Genomic DNA, 19,339 nt, shown 5'->3' with positions numbered 1-19,339 from the left:
AAAGAACATTTCCTAATTCATTCTATAAGGCCAATATTATCCTGATAACCAAAACCACACAAAGGTAATGTTTTGAACACCCAGAGCCTTCACCTAGACTCTCCTTATATTAATTTTGCCAGCAGGCTTCTTTTTCTAACTTCACAGAGGGCATGGACCTTCATGAATCTCAGCTTTATGTAAGAATTTCAGTTTTAACTTCATACTTTGCATGGGTCCAAAACCTTGTTTTCTTTCCTCCTTTGCAACCAAGGTTCTAGGTTTCTGGTATCAACAGTTTATTTCTGATCACAAGAAAAAATAAATGTAACTATGGGTGGTGATAGGTGTTAGCTAGACTTACTGTGGTGATCCTTTTGCAGTAAGTATATGTATTAAATCAATATGTTGTACATTTGAAACTAATATAATATTACATGTCAGTTATATTTCAATTTAAATAAAGCAGTTGATCCCTGGACAAACTCATGTCCTCGCCAACTTTCACAATAATAATGCTGCAAACAAACACTTCAAAATTCAGTGTCATATAATAATAAACATTCATTTCCTGCACATCTGGGTTCACGTGATACAGGCTAGGTTCACCTGGTCTTGGCTCCAAGCCGTTGGGAAGATCTAGGTTTCCTCAACATATTTCTCACATTCCATGGACCAGCAGCTATGAGGCATGTTCCTCAAGAGGGCAAGCCCTACATGCAAGCACATTTTAAGCCTATATTTACATTATATCTGCCAACATCCCTTTGGCCAAAGCAAATCACATGGCTGTGCCCAAAATCAAAAGGAGGAGGGGGATGTACTCCGCTCCTGCGGAGGTGGAGGGGAAGGGGTAAATATTTGTTGAAAAGTAATTTAATCTATATATGCATCTTCCTCTTTACTTCCCACTTGAGTTTCAACTCCTTTTTTGTGTTTAGTCCCTAGGGATTTTCCCTTCCTTTTCTGAGAATTCAACTAAATACTTTTGAAATATGTTTTGCATTTATCTAGCATCTAGGTAGATGTTTGTGGAACAAGGGTTTTTCAGATATTTTGTCCACCATATTGCTAGACGTATACATCACATGGAGGGATGATAGCGCAAAGCCAGGACTCCATCACAAGTCTACAGACTTTTTCAGCCTTTTGTTTTCTGGCCACGCTATTGCTGCCCTTTAGATAATTGACCTCCTCCTGCAGTGTTTTTCAAACTGTTGACCAGTAAGAAATACATCTTACTATATGGCTCAATACACATATATGTAATTCACAAAATTTTAATCCTTTCTAAGTGGGGCGCATTCTGATATTTTCTATTCCATTTTTTTTAAGTGCTGGTCGTGATACTAAACTGATTTTACAGTCTACCAATGGCTCACATCCTGCAGTTTGAAAAACACTGACCTAGTGAACTCTTTAGTCATTTTTTCTTCCTTGTTATTAGTTTTGGAATATGTCGACTTTTATACCTTTGCAAAGAGAAAACAAACTCAATTGAACTGCCTTTTCATCCAACTCATGAACTTCTCTGTGGCCTGTGGTGCCAGGCCAGCCTTTGGTGCTACCTAGTTCCTTCCTGCAAAACAAACATCTATTGAGTCTGTACGCTGGGCACATGTGACCCAGTGCCAGGTGCCAGTAGGCATGCAGGTAGGTTAGTGCTCAGTTCTTGAAGAAAAGACACCACTACTCAGTCTAGACAAGTACTTGGTCAAAGAGTGACCCATGCATGAAGTGCAGTAAGCTCCTTGGAGGCTGTGAGGTGATCAGTGAAGGCTACAGAGAGAACAGGTCTGAGCAGGGAAAGAAAGCAAGGGGAGCAAGAGGCCAGGAGGTGTTTGGAACTTTTCTCAGCAGAAGTAGGGAGCCACTGGTGATTTTTAAGCCAGGTGGTTATAAGACCAGGTGAAGGTTTTGGGAAAGTTAGTTTGGCAAATCCATTTCAGTGAATAAAGCAGACAAATGCCCCTGCCCTCATGGAGCTTATATTCTAGCAGTGGGGTTGGAGGCAGAGGAGTCAAGCTTGTATTGTTTACAAGGAATACTGCGTATCAAAGGTGATCTGCATGATGAAAATGGAAAGGAGAAGGGTAAGGGTGATGGGAGAGGCTCAGATGGGTTGCCTTCTGCAGGGTGCCTGCAGTCAGGCAGACTGATCAAGTCATGACTGGGGTGGAGATGCAGCCTGAGCGCCAGCAGTGGCAGCAGGAAGGGTAGTGGGCAAGATAGCAGGGCTGTCAGCCCCATGATCCTCTATTTTCCTTTCAGAAACACAATGTACAACATCCGGGGCAACAAGCAGACCCAAGGAACAGGCCACAGACCCTCAGGAGAAGATTCTTCACTGAGCGAGGAGCCTCAGAGGGAGGAGCAGCCCTCGCCTCCTGACCTCAGCGCCCCAGGTGAGCCTCTGCCTGGGTCTGAGCTGCCTTCAGAGACTAAGTGGGTGCCCTCTCTCCTCCCCGTAAACAAACATCCGTGCTTTTGTGTGTCAAAGATTCAACTCTCCAGGTCACTCCTCCTGGGCTTCCATGGGTCTGGTAGTAATGATTCATTCTTTCTTTCTTTCTCTCTTTCTCTCTTTCTTTCTTTCCTTCCTCCCTCCCTCCTTTCTTTCTTTCTTTCCTTTTTTTTTTTTAACTTGTGGTAAAAATACATAACAAAATTTACCACTTTAACCAATTTTAAGTGTATAATTCAGTGACATTAGGTACATTCACGTTCTTGTGTAACCATCACTACCATCCATTTCCAGAACGCTTTTCATCTTCCCAAACTGAAACACCAAGCAATGATTCTTGAAGTAATAAGGGAAAATATCTGTTGCTTTTTCTTTCTTCCTTTTTTAAAAAAAATTTATAAGGAAAGGATATAAAAATGCTTTTCTGGGATGATTAAAATCAGATCTACCTGAAGAAGCAGAACAAATGACCTCAAGGTATTCATCCCCTCTGTGACATGGCACTTTATTTCTTTTACAAAATATTAGGACCCATCAGGGGTGTTTGACATCTTTGAAATTAGCATAAATGCCCTTAAAACATGTTTTAACTATGTAGAAACAGTTGGGAGAAAACTGGCTAAGGCAGCACTGAGGGGTCTTATGGTAGAGAGGACCCCTGAGCTGTGTACAAATTACTGTAGAAAAAGCACCGCTTTGGAGCAGTGCCTGATGAGGCCCCACAGATCACAATGAATAGCCCAAGAGAAGATCAGTACTGTATCTAATCAATAATAATAATAGAACTAGCACTTACATGTAGCAGGTACTTTGTGCCAGGGCTACTCTAAGCCTTTTTTTTTTTTTTTTGGTAACAGTTTCATTCTGATATAATTCACATACCATACAATTCACTCCTTTGAAACATATAATTCAGTGGCTTTCAGTATCTTCACAGAGTTGTGCAACCATCACCATAATCAAATTTAAAACATTTGTATTACCCCCAGAAGAAACCCCATACCCCTCAGCCATCAGTCCCAGTCTCCACCTCTGGGCAACCACTAATCTACTTTCTGCCTCTGTAGATTTGCCTGTTCTGGACATTGCATATAAATGGAATCTACAATATGTAGTCTTCTGTGATTGGTGTCTTTTACTCAGCAGAATCTTTTCAAGTTTCATCCACATGCACGAAGCGCTTTATGTGCATTAACCTGTTTAGTCTTTACAACAACCTGAGCGGTAAATACTGTTCTCCTCATTTAATAACTGAGGGAACTGGGAACGGATGTGAGGAGTGACTCGCTCACAGCTGCACAGTGAGTAACAGAATAGGATTCAGACCAAACAGTCTGGCCCCATATTCCTGCCTGAAGCCTCTTTTCTGAGTCAGTGACTTTGCAAACAACCTCTTTATTGCCATGAAACCTTGTCCCCATAAACAAAATCTGATACACAAAGCAAATAAAAGCAGAGTTGAGGCAGGGTTGGGAGTCCAGGCTCCCCCTCAGCCCCTCCCACCCCACCCTCTTCCCTTCCCAGCCAGCCCTTGAGGCGATCCCATGAAATCCTAGGGTGCTGATTGAAAACCACTGTCTTAGGCCTCCGTTTTTCCCAACTATAAGATGGGCACAGTGATCCTACCCTGCCTGCCCTCAGGGTTGGTGTACAGTAGCCTGCAGGGCTCCAGGGAGCCTCCCTGCCCTCTTAGATCCTGTGGCAGGAAAGAAAAAGAAGCATTGCATTCCTCTGAGCTCTGCAGGCTGCTTTGTACCTGGCTCGACCAGATTTCTTTTAAGCCTGGAACAAGACCGTTCTGTTCTTGTACTCAACAAGGCCAAGGAGTTTCTGGTTCCTGTCACCTACTAGAGTAGTTTTTTGTCTGCTCAATACTATTTGGTTGGCTCTTGGCCTGGTCCCCAGAAGAAAGTTGCTAAGTCATTCAGCTTGTCCTGCAAGCCCTGCCTGTCCCCTCCCCTGGGATCTCATACCACATCCTTATTTTTAATATCATAGTCCCAAAAGAACTGGGTATGACTTACTACAGTGTATATCAGGGGGAAGATAAATGAGTAATTTGAGTTAGAAAATTTAGATAGGCTCAAGAAAAAATCCTGCGGTGTACCAAAGGTGGGCAGCAAATGTGGCTCTGAGCTTCTCAGCAGCCAAGGCAAAGAGGGAAATGCAAGTGGTTAGGTTACTTCCGGTGTCCATAAGACTATAAACACATATCTTAAAAGAAGCAAAGCTGGCCCTGAGAGCTAAGAAGAATTTATCTTGGGGCCTCATAACGGACATAATGTGTATGTGCCCTGTGATCAAAATTCTCAGTCTCTTGACCATATAATCAGGCCATTACATGTCCCTTGATGCAGGCTGATGGCAGAGCCCTAAAGCACAGGCTGAGGGTAGGGCAGGACAAGGCGGTCTGGGTGAGTGATTCTCTAACATTGGATTTAAGAATAAAATTTAGGGACTTCCCTGGTGGCGCAGTGGTTAAGAATCCACCTACCAATACAGGGGACATGGGTTCGAGCCCTGGTCCGGGAAGATCCCACATGCCGTGGAGCAACTAAGCCCATGCGCCACAACTACTGAGCCTGTGCTCTAGAGCCCGCGAGCCACAACTGCTGAGCCCGCATGCCACAACTACGGAAGCCTGTGCGCCTAGAGCCTGTGCTCCGCAATAAGAGAAGCCACCGCAATGAGAAGTCCGTGCACCACAACGAAGAGTAGCCACCGCTCGCCTCAACTAGAGGAAGCCCGTGCACAGCAACGAAGACCCAACGCAGCCAAAAATAAATAAATAAATAAATTTATTTTAAAAAAAAAAAGAAAGAAAGAAAATTTAGCACCAGTCAACAAACATTTTCTGTAAAGGGCCAGATAGTAAATATTTGAGGCATTGTGGGCCATACAGTCTCTGCTGCAAGTACTCAACTCTGCCTTTGTGGAGTGAAAGCAGTACAGACAATGCACAAATAAATGGGCATGGCTGTATTCCAATAAAACTTTATTTACAAAAGCAGGCCTCCCGATTTGGTCTGTGGGCTATTGGTTGCTGACCCAGGCTCTGCTGGAAATAAAAGGATACAGCCTTGAGACATTCAGCTGTGGGAGATATGTCTCCTAATTTAGCTTGTAATTAGAATCAAATGAGAGTTTACATTACTCACTGGGGCAAGTATGCAGAGTACAGATATTTTGTGCTCCTGTCAATGGACAGATCTGTGTGCCTTGAAAATCGCCCAGAGCCTGGAGGTCAGATCCTGAAATAAGAAAAAATACATCCTGCCTGGGCCCATGCCTGAGGAGATGGCCACCTGGCAAACACTAGCGGGGCAGTAGGAGGTAACCCATGCAGGTTGAGATTGGAGGGTAGGGAACAGAGGGAATAGGGAACAGAGGGTAGAGGATGGGCTGGATGACCCGGCACAGTGTAAACAGTGTTTATATAGTCCAGTGGTTCTCAGAGTATGATCCCTGCACAAGCTGTATCAGCATCACCTTCAGGAACATTTAAAAATACAAATTCTCAAGCTGTGCCCCAGGCCTATGGAATGGAAAGCTCTGGGAGTAGGGTCCCCAAACTGCACTTTTTAAAAATATTTTTTAAAATAAATTTATGTATTTATATATTTATTTTATTTTTGGCTGCATTGGGTCTTCATTGCTGCACGCGGGCTTTCTCTAATTGCGGCGAACAGGAGCTACTCTTCATTGCGGTGTGAGGGCTTCTCATTGCGGTGGCTTCTCTTGTTGCGGAGCATAGGCTCTAGGTGTGTGGGCTTTGGTAGTTGTGGCACGCAGGCTCAGTAGTTGTGGCGCACGGGCTTAGTTGCTCCGTGGCGTGTGGGATCTTCCTGGACCAGGGCTCGAACCCGTGTCCCCTGCATTAGCAGGCAGATTCTTAACCACTGCGCCACCAGGGAAGTCCCCCCAATCTGCATTTTACCAAGCCTTCCAGGTGCTTCTGCAGCAAGCCCAAGTTTGAGAACTGCTGAAGCCACTGATCACAACCTCTGTGTTCCTCCTCTTGAGCAGGAAAAGATCCAGCGGATTCTCCAAAGCCTACACCCAAGTCCTCTCTGACCGCCAATCTCATTCAGAAAGCCAAGCGCCAGAGCAACACCTTCCCGCTCTTCACCGAAGGACTCACACGGAACCGAACCGCCCAGGAGAAAGTGCTGGCCTTGGAGCAGCAGGTTCTGATGCTCACCAAGGAGCTAAAGGCTCAGAAGGTGAGCTCTGGCCCCAGAGACACCCCAGGCTCCAGTGGACCCCTCTGGGCCTGGAGCCCCTGGACAAGCTAGATGTGATGCGTTAGCCAGCCTGTGGTCCTTAACTGCCAAACTGCAGGTGGCTGGAAATGCTGTGCTGTTGATCAGTCAGGGACATACTGTCACTTGAGCTATGGGACAGAAGGCCACCAAGGGCAGGTCTCTCGGATCTCTCCTGGGAGACTGTGCATGATCTGACCCCACACCCGAAGACACAGTGTTTGGAGGAGGGTAATCTGCATGCAGGGTCCTCGGAGGGGCCACCGAAGGAACTGGGGGATCTTTGATCTGGCAGCTGGTAACTGGGTACAGGACAGAGAAACCAGGCTGAGCCAGGCCCAACAGAGGACAGTGACAGGGAGGAAGATTTAGGCTTCATAGAGAGAGAAGTTAATTATAGCAGTTAAGAAAGAAAGAGCTACATGGTCATTGTAGGTAACAGATCACATATATACACAGACATTAAAATCACTCAAAAATCCCACAACTCAGAGAGTAAATCAAGTTCACATCCAGGGGTGACCTCATGAAGTAGTAAGGGTCACATGGCGGGGAGGCAATGGGGGATGCAGCATGGGCAGTAGGCTCTCTTTTTTTTTTTTATTTGTTTGTTTGTTTTGCGGTACGCGGGCCTCTCACTGTTGTGGCCTCTCCCGTTGTGGAGCACAGGCTCTGGACGCTCAGGCTCAGCGGCCATGGCTCATGGGCCCAGCAGCTCCGCAGCATGTGGGATCTTCCCGGACCGGGGCACGAACCCATGTCCCCTGCATCGGCAGGCGGACTCTCAACCACTGCGCCACCAGGGAAGCCCAGTAGGCTCTCTTTAGCACAATAAAAGTGACTAAGCCAGCACAGTTGTTACCAAAACTCCTGAGCGTGGTGCCTGTGGTACTCTAGTGATGGTACCCACTGAGGGCCCAGGCTCCTTTTCCTCTGAGAGGAAGGCCTCAGCTCTCTTGCTTGAGCTTTGGCTACTCTACATCTCTGTCTGCTTTATTTCTGGTCTTGCTCCTGGGGAAGTAAGGGGTATACTTCTAAATATTCTCCCCTTTGTACATTTCTTTTCCTTTCTGCTCTGTTTTTAGAGGACACAGTCCAGAAAAATGCTCTCCCTACCTAGTTTTGCCCCTTCTCTGCCTTTCTTGCCCCTAAACAGTTATTACAGGAACCAGCAGAGGCTTCATTCCTGGCAGCTCAGGGGTTACATTTAATGAAGCAGCTGGTGATTAGAGTCCTCAAAGGAGGAAGCTCAATCATTCATGTGTTCTCAATTCATTTGTTTATTCACAAAGCTTTTATTGAGGGCCTGTTACAGGCATGCAGTGTTCTAGGTGCTGGGGAACAAACAGTGAGAAAAGACACAGCCCTGCCCTTGCAGGCTTATAGCACCCAAATGTATCCTTACAGCATGTGAAGTCTCCTCTGATGCCACTTAGCAGCCCAGCCATCACTCTTTTCCTCCGTCACCTTTGCGTTCCTGTCATGAGGCTGCTGGCCGCTCCTGAGAGCTGAGGGCATTAAGCTGAGCTGTAGCAGCTTCCTGATCCCTGTATCAGTACAGCTTCAGTCCCAAACCCGACCTGGAAAGGAAGAGCCATGTAGAATGTAAACACCACTTGTCGTTCCCGTGCTTCTTCCCCTACTTTCTAGGAAATGTGGGCAGCCTCCCGTGACTCGGCCTTTCCTTCTAAGGCATTAGGAATTGTCAAATGAAGTGGAGAGGCCCCGGGAGACCTAGATTTCATTCCGCTCTTGGAGATTAGTACGGGCTGCCCAGGATGTTGACAACTCCCCTACAGTCAGAGTGAAAATGTCAGGAGGAAGTTGTTCCAACATTAAAGAATCTGGACTTTTTTACTAATTCACTTTCCAGCAGACCTCAACCCTGTCCTGGGGCAGATAGTGGGGAGGAGATCAAGTCTTGGGGTTTAGCTTTTGACTCACGAAATGAGTGGATAGTGTGCTCTCTGACCCATCTCCCAGATGGCCGCACCGCCCCGGCACACAGGATCTTAGTTCCCTGACCAGGGATCCAACCCACGCCCCCTGCAGTAGAAGCGCAGCGTTCAAACCACTGGACCTCCAGGGAATTCCCTCCTCCTCTTTATATGGACTTATAATCATGTTTTCTGAAGAGGCCTGTGCCCAGATTCATAAAGCTGGGTGCCTGGCACCCAGCAGCTGCCCCAAACATGCAGGCTTTGATTATTTTGGCTGTGACTGTGGCATTCCCTGCTCTCCTTGTTGATTCCTTCCCGCCTTACGAGGGGTAAAAGCACCCCCCTCCCTCCCCGAGGGGCTCTGGGAGATGTGCTTGTGGGTATAGCAGTGATGGGAGGAGGCCGTCCTTACCTTTATTCCACATTTAGAAGGGGGACCCCAGCCAGACCAACTGTGGGGTTTCATGTTCAACCCAAATACCAAAACCAGTGAGGAGGAGAGAAAGAGACTGACTCTTGACCTAGAGGTAACACAAAGGAGTCTGGCACAATCTTGGGGTGCTCATTGGTACCCCAGGCACTCAGAAATGCTGGTCAGAGAGCAGCTCTCCATCTGAGACCTTTTAAGTGTAATACCTCAGCTGGGGAAACAGTCCCCTGGACTTCCTGGGCCCATGTCTGCACGATGCCCTCCTGTGTCTCTTCAGTGGGAAGGTGCCTCAGGCTGCAAGGGGACATGGGAACTGGGGGTCTCATCCTGGCTCAGCCAGCCAGGCAGGCACTGCCAATAGCTTTAGTGATTTTTAAGAATTTGTATCTCAAACTCTGTTGGATGCTATGGAGGGCACTGAGGTACACTGGGCCAAACCCCTGCCCTTGGGGACCTCACCCACTGGATTGAACACAAGTAACTGCTGGTATGAAGTGTGGCCCCAGTACTGTGCTGGCTGGTGCCTTCCACACACTGTCTCTCCTCTTTACACCAGTTATCCTCTCCTTTTCCTGACAGACTGGAGTTCTGAGAGGTTCTGCGTGCCCATGACCTCCTGGGCGCTGAGTCAGGGTTCAGGCTCTGGTCTGCCTGCCTCCAGAGCTTCTGCCCTCTTCACTGCACCGCGTTCAAGGGGCTCAGAGAAGGTGGCTGACTAGTCCGAGGTCACGCAGCTGGAAGAGCCAGGACGTAGGCACTGGTCTCCTTCCCCAGGTCCAGGACCCCTCACAGCCCAGCCATCTCCTCCATGCTCTCGCAGTGTAGCCCAGTATCGGACACAAGCACCGTGACTGCTCCTCAGAAAAAATGAATGCACTCCCTGTGATTCCAATACCCATTAAGCCATTATCCATCCCAGTCCCCTGCAGCGCTGGCCCCCCAAGAGATTTGGACTCTGGGAGACGGCACCAGATGGCAGCTTGGCCTGGTGACTCAGGCTTTCAGAGTCGGCAGCGTTGCACCCAACCTGAAGGCTGTCTGCTCCGACAGATGGAGGGCTGTTGTTTGTGGGGATGTTGGCTGCCAGGAATGGTGAACCCCTCCCCCGGGCCCTGCCAGGGGCCAGGTTAGCTCACTCAGGATTACTTGGTGAAGGTATATAATTCAGTGAGGAAACTTGATCAGAGCAAGGTGCCGCCTCTCCCTTCCCTAGGGCCCCAGCCGGAGACTTCAGGGTACAGGCCCTGGGGAGGGGTACGGGCCTTAGAGGGAGAGGGGGTGAGAGGGCCCCCGTGCTTGGGGAGGCACACTTGTCACAATTTCTCTCTCACCCTTTCAGTGACTCTTGGTGGAGTAGGACCATCATCTCCATTTTACATACGAGAAAGCTGAGGTTCAGTTTTCTGAAACACCCGCATTAGTGGATCTGGAATGGGAACCGAGGCCTCTGTAACTCCCAAGCCAGTGCTCTTTCACCTGTTCCCAGCTGGCACCGAGCCCCTTAGGGGTCAGAGGCCGTCATGTCCAGGGCACTTCCAGTCCAGTGCTCTTTCCACAAGCACTGTTGGACTCACCCACCTTGATTCTAGTGAGCAATGAAGGTATCCACACTTTAATAAGATAAATGATTTATTGGCTTTTAAAATGTTTACTAAAATGACAACTTATTAACAGTTGTCAAAATCTAAGATCGACCAAACAATGATTCAATTAAGAAGTATTAAAAGTGTCACTTGATCAGCTCTTCTACTTCAAGACTTGGTCCTAAGGCATTGCTTATGACTGGGAATTGGAAAACAACCCAGATGTCCATCCTAGGAGGTGGGATGAAGGGAACTTTGTGCTCCATACAAGGAATACTCTTGAACTGTTGCAAATGATAGTGTTGCTTGATAATGACTGACCTGGAGAGGCGTCATCACATTGTAAGGACGAAAGCAGCCTCAAAATGGGATATTCAAGTTTTCTTTTCATTTTCATTATTTCTATTTGATGTATATGTGCATTTTTGTGACTGGCTTAATTCACCTAGCATAAGGTCCTCAATGTTCATCCATGTTTTAACATGTGATGGGATTTCCTTCCTTTTTAAGACTGAGTAATATTCCATTGTATGCCACATTTTGTTTATCCATTCACCATCGACAGACATTTGGGTTGTTTCCACCTCTTGGGTCTTGTGAATAATGCTGCTATGAACATGGGTTATTCCCATTTTTAAAGAAATTGAAAGAAGCATTTCGATGCAGAATCCGTTAACTGCACATCATGAAGAAGTGAAGGGTCTTAGGATTGGAGTTGGGAGCCTTCTGTTCTAGCTGCAGTTTTCCCAGTCATGGGGATCCACCAGGTTCCTTTAGTCCTCTCTTGTCCTTTCTTGAGCTTCAGTCTCCCTGCGTGAGAGCGGGGTGACTGAACCAGGTGGTCTCCCAGGGCCAACCAGCCTCCAGCTTTTCCGAATCCATGATCCATTCCCACTCCTCACTTTACACTTCCTGCTCTGGCTCCATCCCTCTCCCGGGTTCCTTTCTTCCTGTCTTATTCTGGTGCAGGGGTCCTGGGGTGGGAGGACAGCCTCCCGGGCTGGTCTTGGATTTGAAGAGCCAGATGTGGGAAGGGAGAGACAGCTGATGTAGTGAAATGGGCTTCAGAGTTGACTCTCCCAAAGTTGGCAGACAGATACCCCCCTGATTCTGAGGCTAGGGCAAGTCTGAGCAGTGGCACGTACTGGTTATTTCACCAGGCAGTTACCCCAGGTAATCTCCAAATCTCAGCTGACTCAGAAAATGGTCTAGGCTTCTCAGTTATCCTGCAGCCACAGGAATGTTGATCTGGGTCAGTACCGCCCTGGGAAGCTGACTTCTAAATCCCTGACGTGCCAGTTCGGTTTGCAGCCACCCGCCCCTCCCCACCTTCCTGCCACACCCAGGACCCACAGCTCCGTACCTGTTCCTTCATCCCATTGAGGCTTTGCTCAAGCTGTTGGCTCAGCCTCGTCTGGAAAGCCCTCCCAACCCTCAGCTCCCACTTTCTGCCCTTGTCTCCCACCTGCTGCTTGACCTCACTGGCCCTCCTCATTCTTCAGGATCAGTTTAAACTGCTCCGCCTTTCTGTGGAATGTACCGGTCTTCCCCGGCCTCCGCCCCAGGCAGAAGTCATCGCCTGCTGCCCTGAGTCCCCACAAACACCCTTGCTTCCCCCTCTCACGGTAAATCATTCCGTGACATGGTTCACCTTTGCTCCCACCAGCCTTCGTGGTCCTTGAGTGTGGGAACTGTGACTGGCGCCTCTCTGGGTCCCAGGGGCTGGCACTGAGTGAGTGCTTGATAAAGGTTAGATTGATGGATAGAAGAGAGAGAACCAGAGAAGGGACAGTCACTAGTACCAAGGTTTCGGAAGGTGTATTCTAATTTGGTCTTATCGTTAGCTTCTGAAATGAAGTCATGATTTTGGGCAGTTCTCCAAAATGGAATTGTTCTCAGCCTATCCAGCCAATCATTTATTTAAACACTTTGGCATGCATACAGTTAATGTGTCCCCAGGAAACCACGCTTTTCCACATGAGACTGGCCTGGAGCACAGCAGTGTGAGCTAAAGGCCCTAAGTGCCGGGTCTGCGGTTCAGGTTCACGTGGGACTGGCTGCTGGGCTGTCTGGCTTCTGATATGCTGATCCTGGTCCTGAATGAATTCACATCCCTGCTTTGGAGCAGGACAGGTCCCTGAATGCTGGGGAGGTTGGAAGCTTGAAGGCACAGGGAGCCACACCTTGAATTTCCACATGAATCGGCTGCCCCTGCCAAGGAATAAATCGAAGCCGTTGCTTCTGAACTCCCAGGTGCTTCTTGGCACCTGCCTTGCAGGCATTGTTGGATGGGCTGAGGCGTGGGCCCTGGGTGTGTGGCGAGGCGTGAGGATTGCCAGTTTGTTTTCTCTAATGCCACCTCAGCTCGATTGGTAGTGACTGCTTGAATGCCATGTTCAGAAGGATTCTGAGGCCTCAGCTAGGCTTCACCGGGAAAGAGTGCTGAGGTTGATGAGTGATGTCTGCCTCAGGGGTGAGAAGGAAGAGCCACGCCCACGTGCCATGCCGCTGCCACCCCTGCTTTCATTACTGACCGAGCACAGGATGCTCAGTGTCTGGATGATCTGGAGTTAAATTCCACTCTGCTGGGCCTCACTTTGTTCATTTCTGAAACAGACATATTAGTTGGGGAATGGGCAGAAGCCTCAAAGTACTGTGGCCTAAAACAAATTGGAAGTTTATTTCTCTCTGACATTGAAGAATCCAGAGTGAAGTGTGCAGCTCCGAGTTGGTGGGGCGACTGTGCCATCCTCAACTTGCAACTTTTGCTTGTGAGCCCAGCCTGGCTGCTCCGGTTCCTGCCGTTTCCCAGCCAGGAGGAAAGGGAACTGGGCCAGGGGAGCACGTGCGCAGTGGTTTGGAAGGCATGACCCAGAAGCTGCCCACAGCATTTCTCATATCCCATTTGGGCACAGTAGTCACTTGGCCACACCGAGCTATGAGCTTGGCTGGGAAATGTAGTCCTTTGCTGGGGAACCATGTGTCCAACTAAAACTCTTCTGAGTAGAAAAAGAGAATGTGGGTGCTGGTCAGTGATGCCCTAGGGGATGTTGCCCGCCACCTCTCAGGGCTCTTAGGAGAACTGATGACAGCCTCTGCCTCACCTCTGGCACGTAATAGGCCTTCCCCGAGCTCACCGGGCTCTTCCCTTTCCCCTGCAGGAACTGGTGAAGATCCTGCACAAGGCGCTGGAGGCTGCCCAGCAGGAGAAGAGGGTGTCCAGTGCGTACCTGGCAGCAGCCGAGGACAAGGACCGGCTGGAGCTGGTGCGCCACAAAGTGCGGCAGATCGCGGAGCTGGGCAGGCGGGTGGAGGCCCTGGAACAGGAGCGGGAGAGCCTGGTGCAGACGGCGAGCCTGCGGGAGCAGGAGGTGCAGGAGCTGCGGCAGCACGTGCAGCTGCTCCTGGACAAGAACCAGGCTAAGCAGGAGGTCATCCAGAAACTCTCTGAGAAGGTCACCCAGGACTTCATGCATCCCCCCAACCAGCCCCCTGCACCCCCAGATGCAGCTGACAGGGACCTCCTGAGCCAACAGGAAAAGATGGAGCACCTGAAGGTAGGGACCCCTCCCTCCAGGCCCTGGGGCCTTGGGGGAAGGCACTGCTCTTGACCCCAAGGCTTTTCTGGACAGAGCTGGGATGACCCTTAATACTGGAGTATTCACATCTGAAACAGACATTGATAGAAATGTTGCTACACGCTTCCTCACGTTCTTAACCAGTAGGCCCAATGCAATTTGACCTTTTCATGACATCCTAGGCTGAAAAGTGAAGGTATCTCTAAATCATCAAAGTAGAGATGAAAGAGCCCAAGATGGAGTCAGAACTCCTAAGCGCTCTGTCGCCTGGCCTGCTCAGCCTCCTTTAGCGCCACGCTGATGCTCTCAGGAGCCCCCGAGGTGCCCAGCAGCCCTCCCCAGTGGTCCTACACATGAGTAGTGACCTGTGGCTGGCTGTAACTTGCTCGTGATAATGACAGTAATCGCTACTCCTACTTACAGATTGTTTACCGTGTGGTAGGCACTGTCCTAAGTGCTTTACTTTCATCACTTCACTTAGTCCTCGCACCAGCCTGGTGAGGTAGCTGCTTATGTGCTCCCCACTTTACAGATGAGAATGCCAGGGCTGAGAAAGGTGAAGTAACTTGCCCAGGACCGTGTGCAGAGGAAGTGGGGGGACTGGAACTGGGTTGCAGCTCACCTCTCTGACTAGTCTTGTCTGCTCTGCTGCCTTCCAGCCTCTGTGGCCCTTCCAGCCACCACCATCATCCCGGCCTCACCCTTGCCCAGGGTGTGGCTTTCACCCGGGAAAGGCCACCCCATCCCGCAGGGACCAGTTGCAACACAGGGGGCAGGAACTTTATTTTAAGTGTGATACCTGCCGCGGGCTGCGGCCTCCTCTCTGGAGGGTGGTGACAGGAGCTGGGGATAGGTGCGCCTAGAACCCACCGTCCCTACAGGCAGCCACATAGCCCCAGTCAGTCCTTCCCCAGCCCTCGCACCCACAGCCACAAGAGTATACATCGGATTACCACGGAAATCCTGTGCCGCTGTATCAAAGAACTGCTGTCAGACGGGGTAAGAGGGGGAAAGGAAGAAAGAGAGAAATCCGGGAGCTTTTGAGAGACCAGTGGGCAGTGTGGTATAGTGGCCACTCCCCAAGCTCTGAAGTCAGGCAGACTGCCTCTTGCTAGCTGTATGACTTGGGCAAGTTATCTCACCTTTATATAACATGGCCTAACCAGTCCTACAAACAGAGTTGTTAGAAGGGGAAAGGAAGATGACATGAAATCCAGATTCCCTTCCCTTTCTTTCAGCATGAAAAAGCATATAACCAGTCTCTGAACCTTCTCCCTTATTTCGTCTAAAATCAGAGATTCTTTTGAGTGCAAAATGAAAACAAAACCTTTCAAATGCAGATGAAGCTAGGTTGTCAGAAAGCTGTGAGTCCCTCACACAGCAGTGAAAATTGCTTCCATGAGATTGCTTTCCTACCCTGCTCTATCCTGCTAAGTGTCTTCTTTCTGTGCCCATCCTGCTGGAATCCACTGTTGAAGTCCCAGTAGAGCAGCATGGGGGTCAAAGTGCCTCGCTGGGTGCCTCCAGACCGTCTCAGAGAGTTGCCCGGAAGTATGGACTCACCTAAATGACTGAGCGTGCCCCTGAGTTTGCATGTTCAGGAATTTAATTTATCAGTGAGCCCAGATACGAAGAGATTCTGGGTACAATTCACATCAACCATGCTTACGTTTACGGCTGCTCCTCAGAGGTTGTCAGAAAGCTATCAGTCCTGCAGCTGACACCTTGGAGGTGTTTTCTGATAGGAGTTGCATGTACTAGACTCCCTTATTTTTTAGCCTTTAGGTCTCTGATCTAGAAAAAAATAGAAGACCCATCAAAACTCCACTGTTTTTAAGTTTTGGGACAGAACATGTTCACATTTCCTACTTGCCCTTGTGGTTAAGGACACTCAGCTTTAAGGAAATGCCCCCTTGTTGAAACTGTCAGTGTGAGGACAGAATCACTGACTTCTTGAATATCAGAGCCGGAAAGACTCAGAGATCTAGTCTGCCCCCTCATTTTCTGGCACGGTCGGCCGAGTCCTGGAGAGGGGAAAGGACTGGTCCAAGGTCGCACAGTACAAGCAGCAGGGTTACAGCCTGACCCCAGGTGTCCCCACGTCCAATCCACTGCCTTCCCCACTAGCACAAGGGCTCGTCCACACGGCATTTCCCAAAGATGATTCCCAGGTCCCTGGTCCCTGTGAAAGCAGGAGGGCAAACTCTCTTCTTCCCTGTCCCCTTTCTCCAGTTATGTTTTCCTCCTTTGCCTCACTGGTGACAGTCACGTGGCTTTTCTCATCTCGGAGCTCTCTCTTTTTCCTCCCTACAGTTCTGAGCCAAGAACACTCGAGGTAGGGCAATGAGTGAACGGGAAGGCACTGCCCAGATGCCACCCCACCCAGGCCCACGGCTGCTCTGAGGGGCGCTTGTACCTGCCCTCCTTGTCCGGGCTGCAAGCAGGGTGCCCTGTGCGACACATCCAAAGCCTTGGAGAGCCCCTGGACATGAATTGGAGCTTCTGAGCTGGGAGGGATCTTGGCCAGAATGAAGAGGGTCAGCACGGCCTATGAGCTGTACACAAGTGACCCATCCCTGATATTGAAGTGCCATGGGTGAGGCGTGCTGTTCTTAATTTCCTGATAAATCAGGGCCTATCCGAAGTTGTACCCGCAATAGTCTCTCGTGCTCATCTACAGGCCAGTACATTTTCTTGAGTGAGAGAGAAAGGGATTGAGTTTCCATTCGTAAATGCCCTGGAATTGCTAGGTATCACTGTGAGCATGTGTTGTCCATTGTTCCCACAGTGTCCATCCAATCAGAATAAAGATTGAGAGCCATAGCTGCAGCTGCGGCTACTCCTTTCAGGCTCCTGCTTGACCCTCCCCAGTGCATGGCCAGCTTCTCCTTGCATGCCCCAGCAGGAAGATCATACTGCCTCCCCTGAACAGCTTGCAAAAGGAAAACTCTAGGCTCAGATATAAACATTACAGCTTTATTCATAATAGAAACAAACCAGGGACTTCCATGGTGGTCCAGTGGTTAAGACTCCACGCTTCCACTGCAGGGAGCATGGGTTCAATCAGGGAACTAAGAGCCCGCATGTCACATGGCACAGCCCCCCAAAAAAGAACCAAACAAAAACACTCAGGGCTCAAACTAAAAAAGCAACAGGAGAAGGATTATGTCTAAGTTATGGTAAACTCACCTAATAGAATAGTCATCAGACATTAAAAATTATCATTGGGAAGCTTCTGTAGCAACATAGAAAAGTATTTACAAAGTGACACTAAGTAAAAAATTTTCACCCAAAATTGTTCAGTATGATCACCAATATATGACAAAATACTTTTATTTAAAAAACAAACACTACTTGAACGTTTTCTCTGTTTTGGTCCTTGTATTTAGTGTGCACGTTACCTCACTTAGTCGGCTGCCAAGTGGGGTAGTTGGTATTTGCTCCTTTTACAGATGAGGAAGGAGAGGGTCAGATTGATTCAGTGAGGCCTCCCAGCCAGGAAGTCAAAGCCAGGACTTGAAGTCCAGGCTTAATGCTCTCTCCACCATGTCATGCTGGCATCAAGATTAGAGAAGGGGGCTATCACTATTATTTTTTTTCTTTCAGACTTCCTTTTCTGCTGCCATTATTGGAAATTTCTAAAGGAAGAAGGTGTTGGCAGCTCATCTGAGAGTGAGGACCAGGGAGATGTTTCTGGTTCAGCTCATTAAATGTTTTGCTCTCTTCTCCAGGATGACATGGAAGCATACCGGACCCAGAACCGCTTTCTCAACTCCGAGATCCACCAGGTCACAAGGATCTGGAGAAAGGTGGCTGAGAAGGAGAAGGCCCTCCTGATGAAGGTGAGGCACGGGAGCCCTGTTCTGGCCCTCTCTGTCCCCAGCCACCCTTCCAGTCCTCTCACCACCTCACCACTGGCTCAACTCTCTCCTCATGACCTGACTGCTCTCCCTCTGGACCGTGCCCTTCATGAGCTGTCTTCCACATATCAGGGATCTGTGCTCTGCTGACTGCCGCTTCTGATCACAGAGGTGAGGGGAAGAGGCAGGCAGCCACTGCAAGCCCCCACCCCCTAAAGTAACTGCCAGGGGGGTTAAAGGCCTTCCCCCTCTTTGTATTTCCCTTTTTCCCCTTTTGTCTTTTTTTTTTTTTTTAATAAAGCCAGCCTTTCTCTCTTTTTTTTTTTAAATTTTATTTATTTATTTATTTATGGCTGGGTTGGGTCTTTGTTTCTGTGCGAGGGCTTTCTCTAGTTGCAGCAAGCGGGGGCCACTCTTCATCGCGGCGCGCGGGCCTCTCACTATCGTGGCCTCTCTTGTTGCGGAGCACAGGCTCCAGACGCGCAGGCTCAGTAATTGTGGCTGACGGGCCTAGTTGCTCCGCGGCATGTGGGATCTTCCCAGACCAGGGCTCGAACCCGTGTGCCCTGCATTGGCAGGCAGATTCTCAACCACTGCGCCACCACAGAAGCCCCCCCTTTTTCCCCTTTTGCGAGCCAGGTATTAACTCTACATTCCAAAACCGCCACAAATATGGGGGAAATTAGAAAGTGACCACGCATGCCCAGGGAAAGCCTCAGAAAAGACCTAAGCGGAGCTTAAGTTTATACCTCAGGCTGATCCTGGGCACAGAGGCAGCCTACAACAGTCAAAACCAAAAACCAAAACAGCAAACCCTAGGTAAGAAGGAGTATCTGATTTCCAGAGTTAACATTGGAATTTTTAATAATATAATAGCTAGTTATTTTACCAGCAAAAGCAGGTTTATTCGGGACTAACCAGAGGAATTACAATTTGGGATACTTGAACTATGGTGAACCACAGGCAGATTCAGGGAACAAGGGAGGGGAACTTGCTTTTTATAGGGAAAAGGAAGGGGTTGGGAGGGGCTGTGATAACCAAAAAATCCATTGGAGGAAACTAGGAGTCCCAAGTATGGAGGCTTCTCATTGGCTGGATTGCTACAGTGCCTGACTGGCTGAGCTGTCTTGGCGTGGAGAGAAGTTTTCCTGTTCCTGCTGGATAGTAGAGGCAGCTTCTTGTCAGAGATGTAGGTGAACGTCTCTTCCTGTTTGGAGAAATTAATGATGCCTGTGGCAGGGCC

The 19,339-nt window shown here is 49.0% G+C and overlaps 1 protein-coding gene across 4 annotated transcripts in view; it reads left to right on the top strand.

The window, feature by feature from the left end:
• TBC1D2 (TBC1 domain family member 2) overlaps nt 1-19,339 on the top strand; it is a 42,240-nt gene that overhangs the window by 9,873 nt on the left and 13,028 nt on the right. For all 4 annotated transcript variants that reach the window (XR_002179169.3, XM_019948997.3, XM_019948996.3 and 1 more), the window contains 4 exons: nt 2,251-2,384; nt 6,470-6,666; nt 13,820-14,215; nt 17,968-18,078. Coding sequence is in view for 3 of the 4 variants with exons in the window: in XM_019948997.3 (XP_019804556.3) it covers nt 2,251-2,384; nt 6,470-6,666; nt 13,820-14,215; nt 17,968-18,078 (838 nt within the window). In the remaining variant the exon portion in view is untranslated. The remainder of the gene's footprint in view (nt 1-2,250; nt 2,385-6,469; nt 6,667-13,819; nt 14,216-17,967; nt 18,079-19,339) is intronic.

The sequence above is a fragment of the Tursiops truncatus genome, chromosome 6 (genome assembly GCF_011762595.2).
Source record: "Tursiops truncatus isolate mTurTru1 chromosome 6, mTurTru1.mat.Y, whole genome shotgun sequence".
In the NCBI taxonomy this organism is placed as follows: domain Eukaryota; kingdom Metazoa; phylum Chordata; class Mammalia; order Artiodactyla; family Delphinidae; genus Tursiops; species Tursiops truncatus.
Note: the sequence above shows the minus strand (reverse complement) of the source record. Positions and strands in the feature narration are given on the sequence as shown.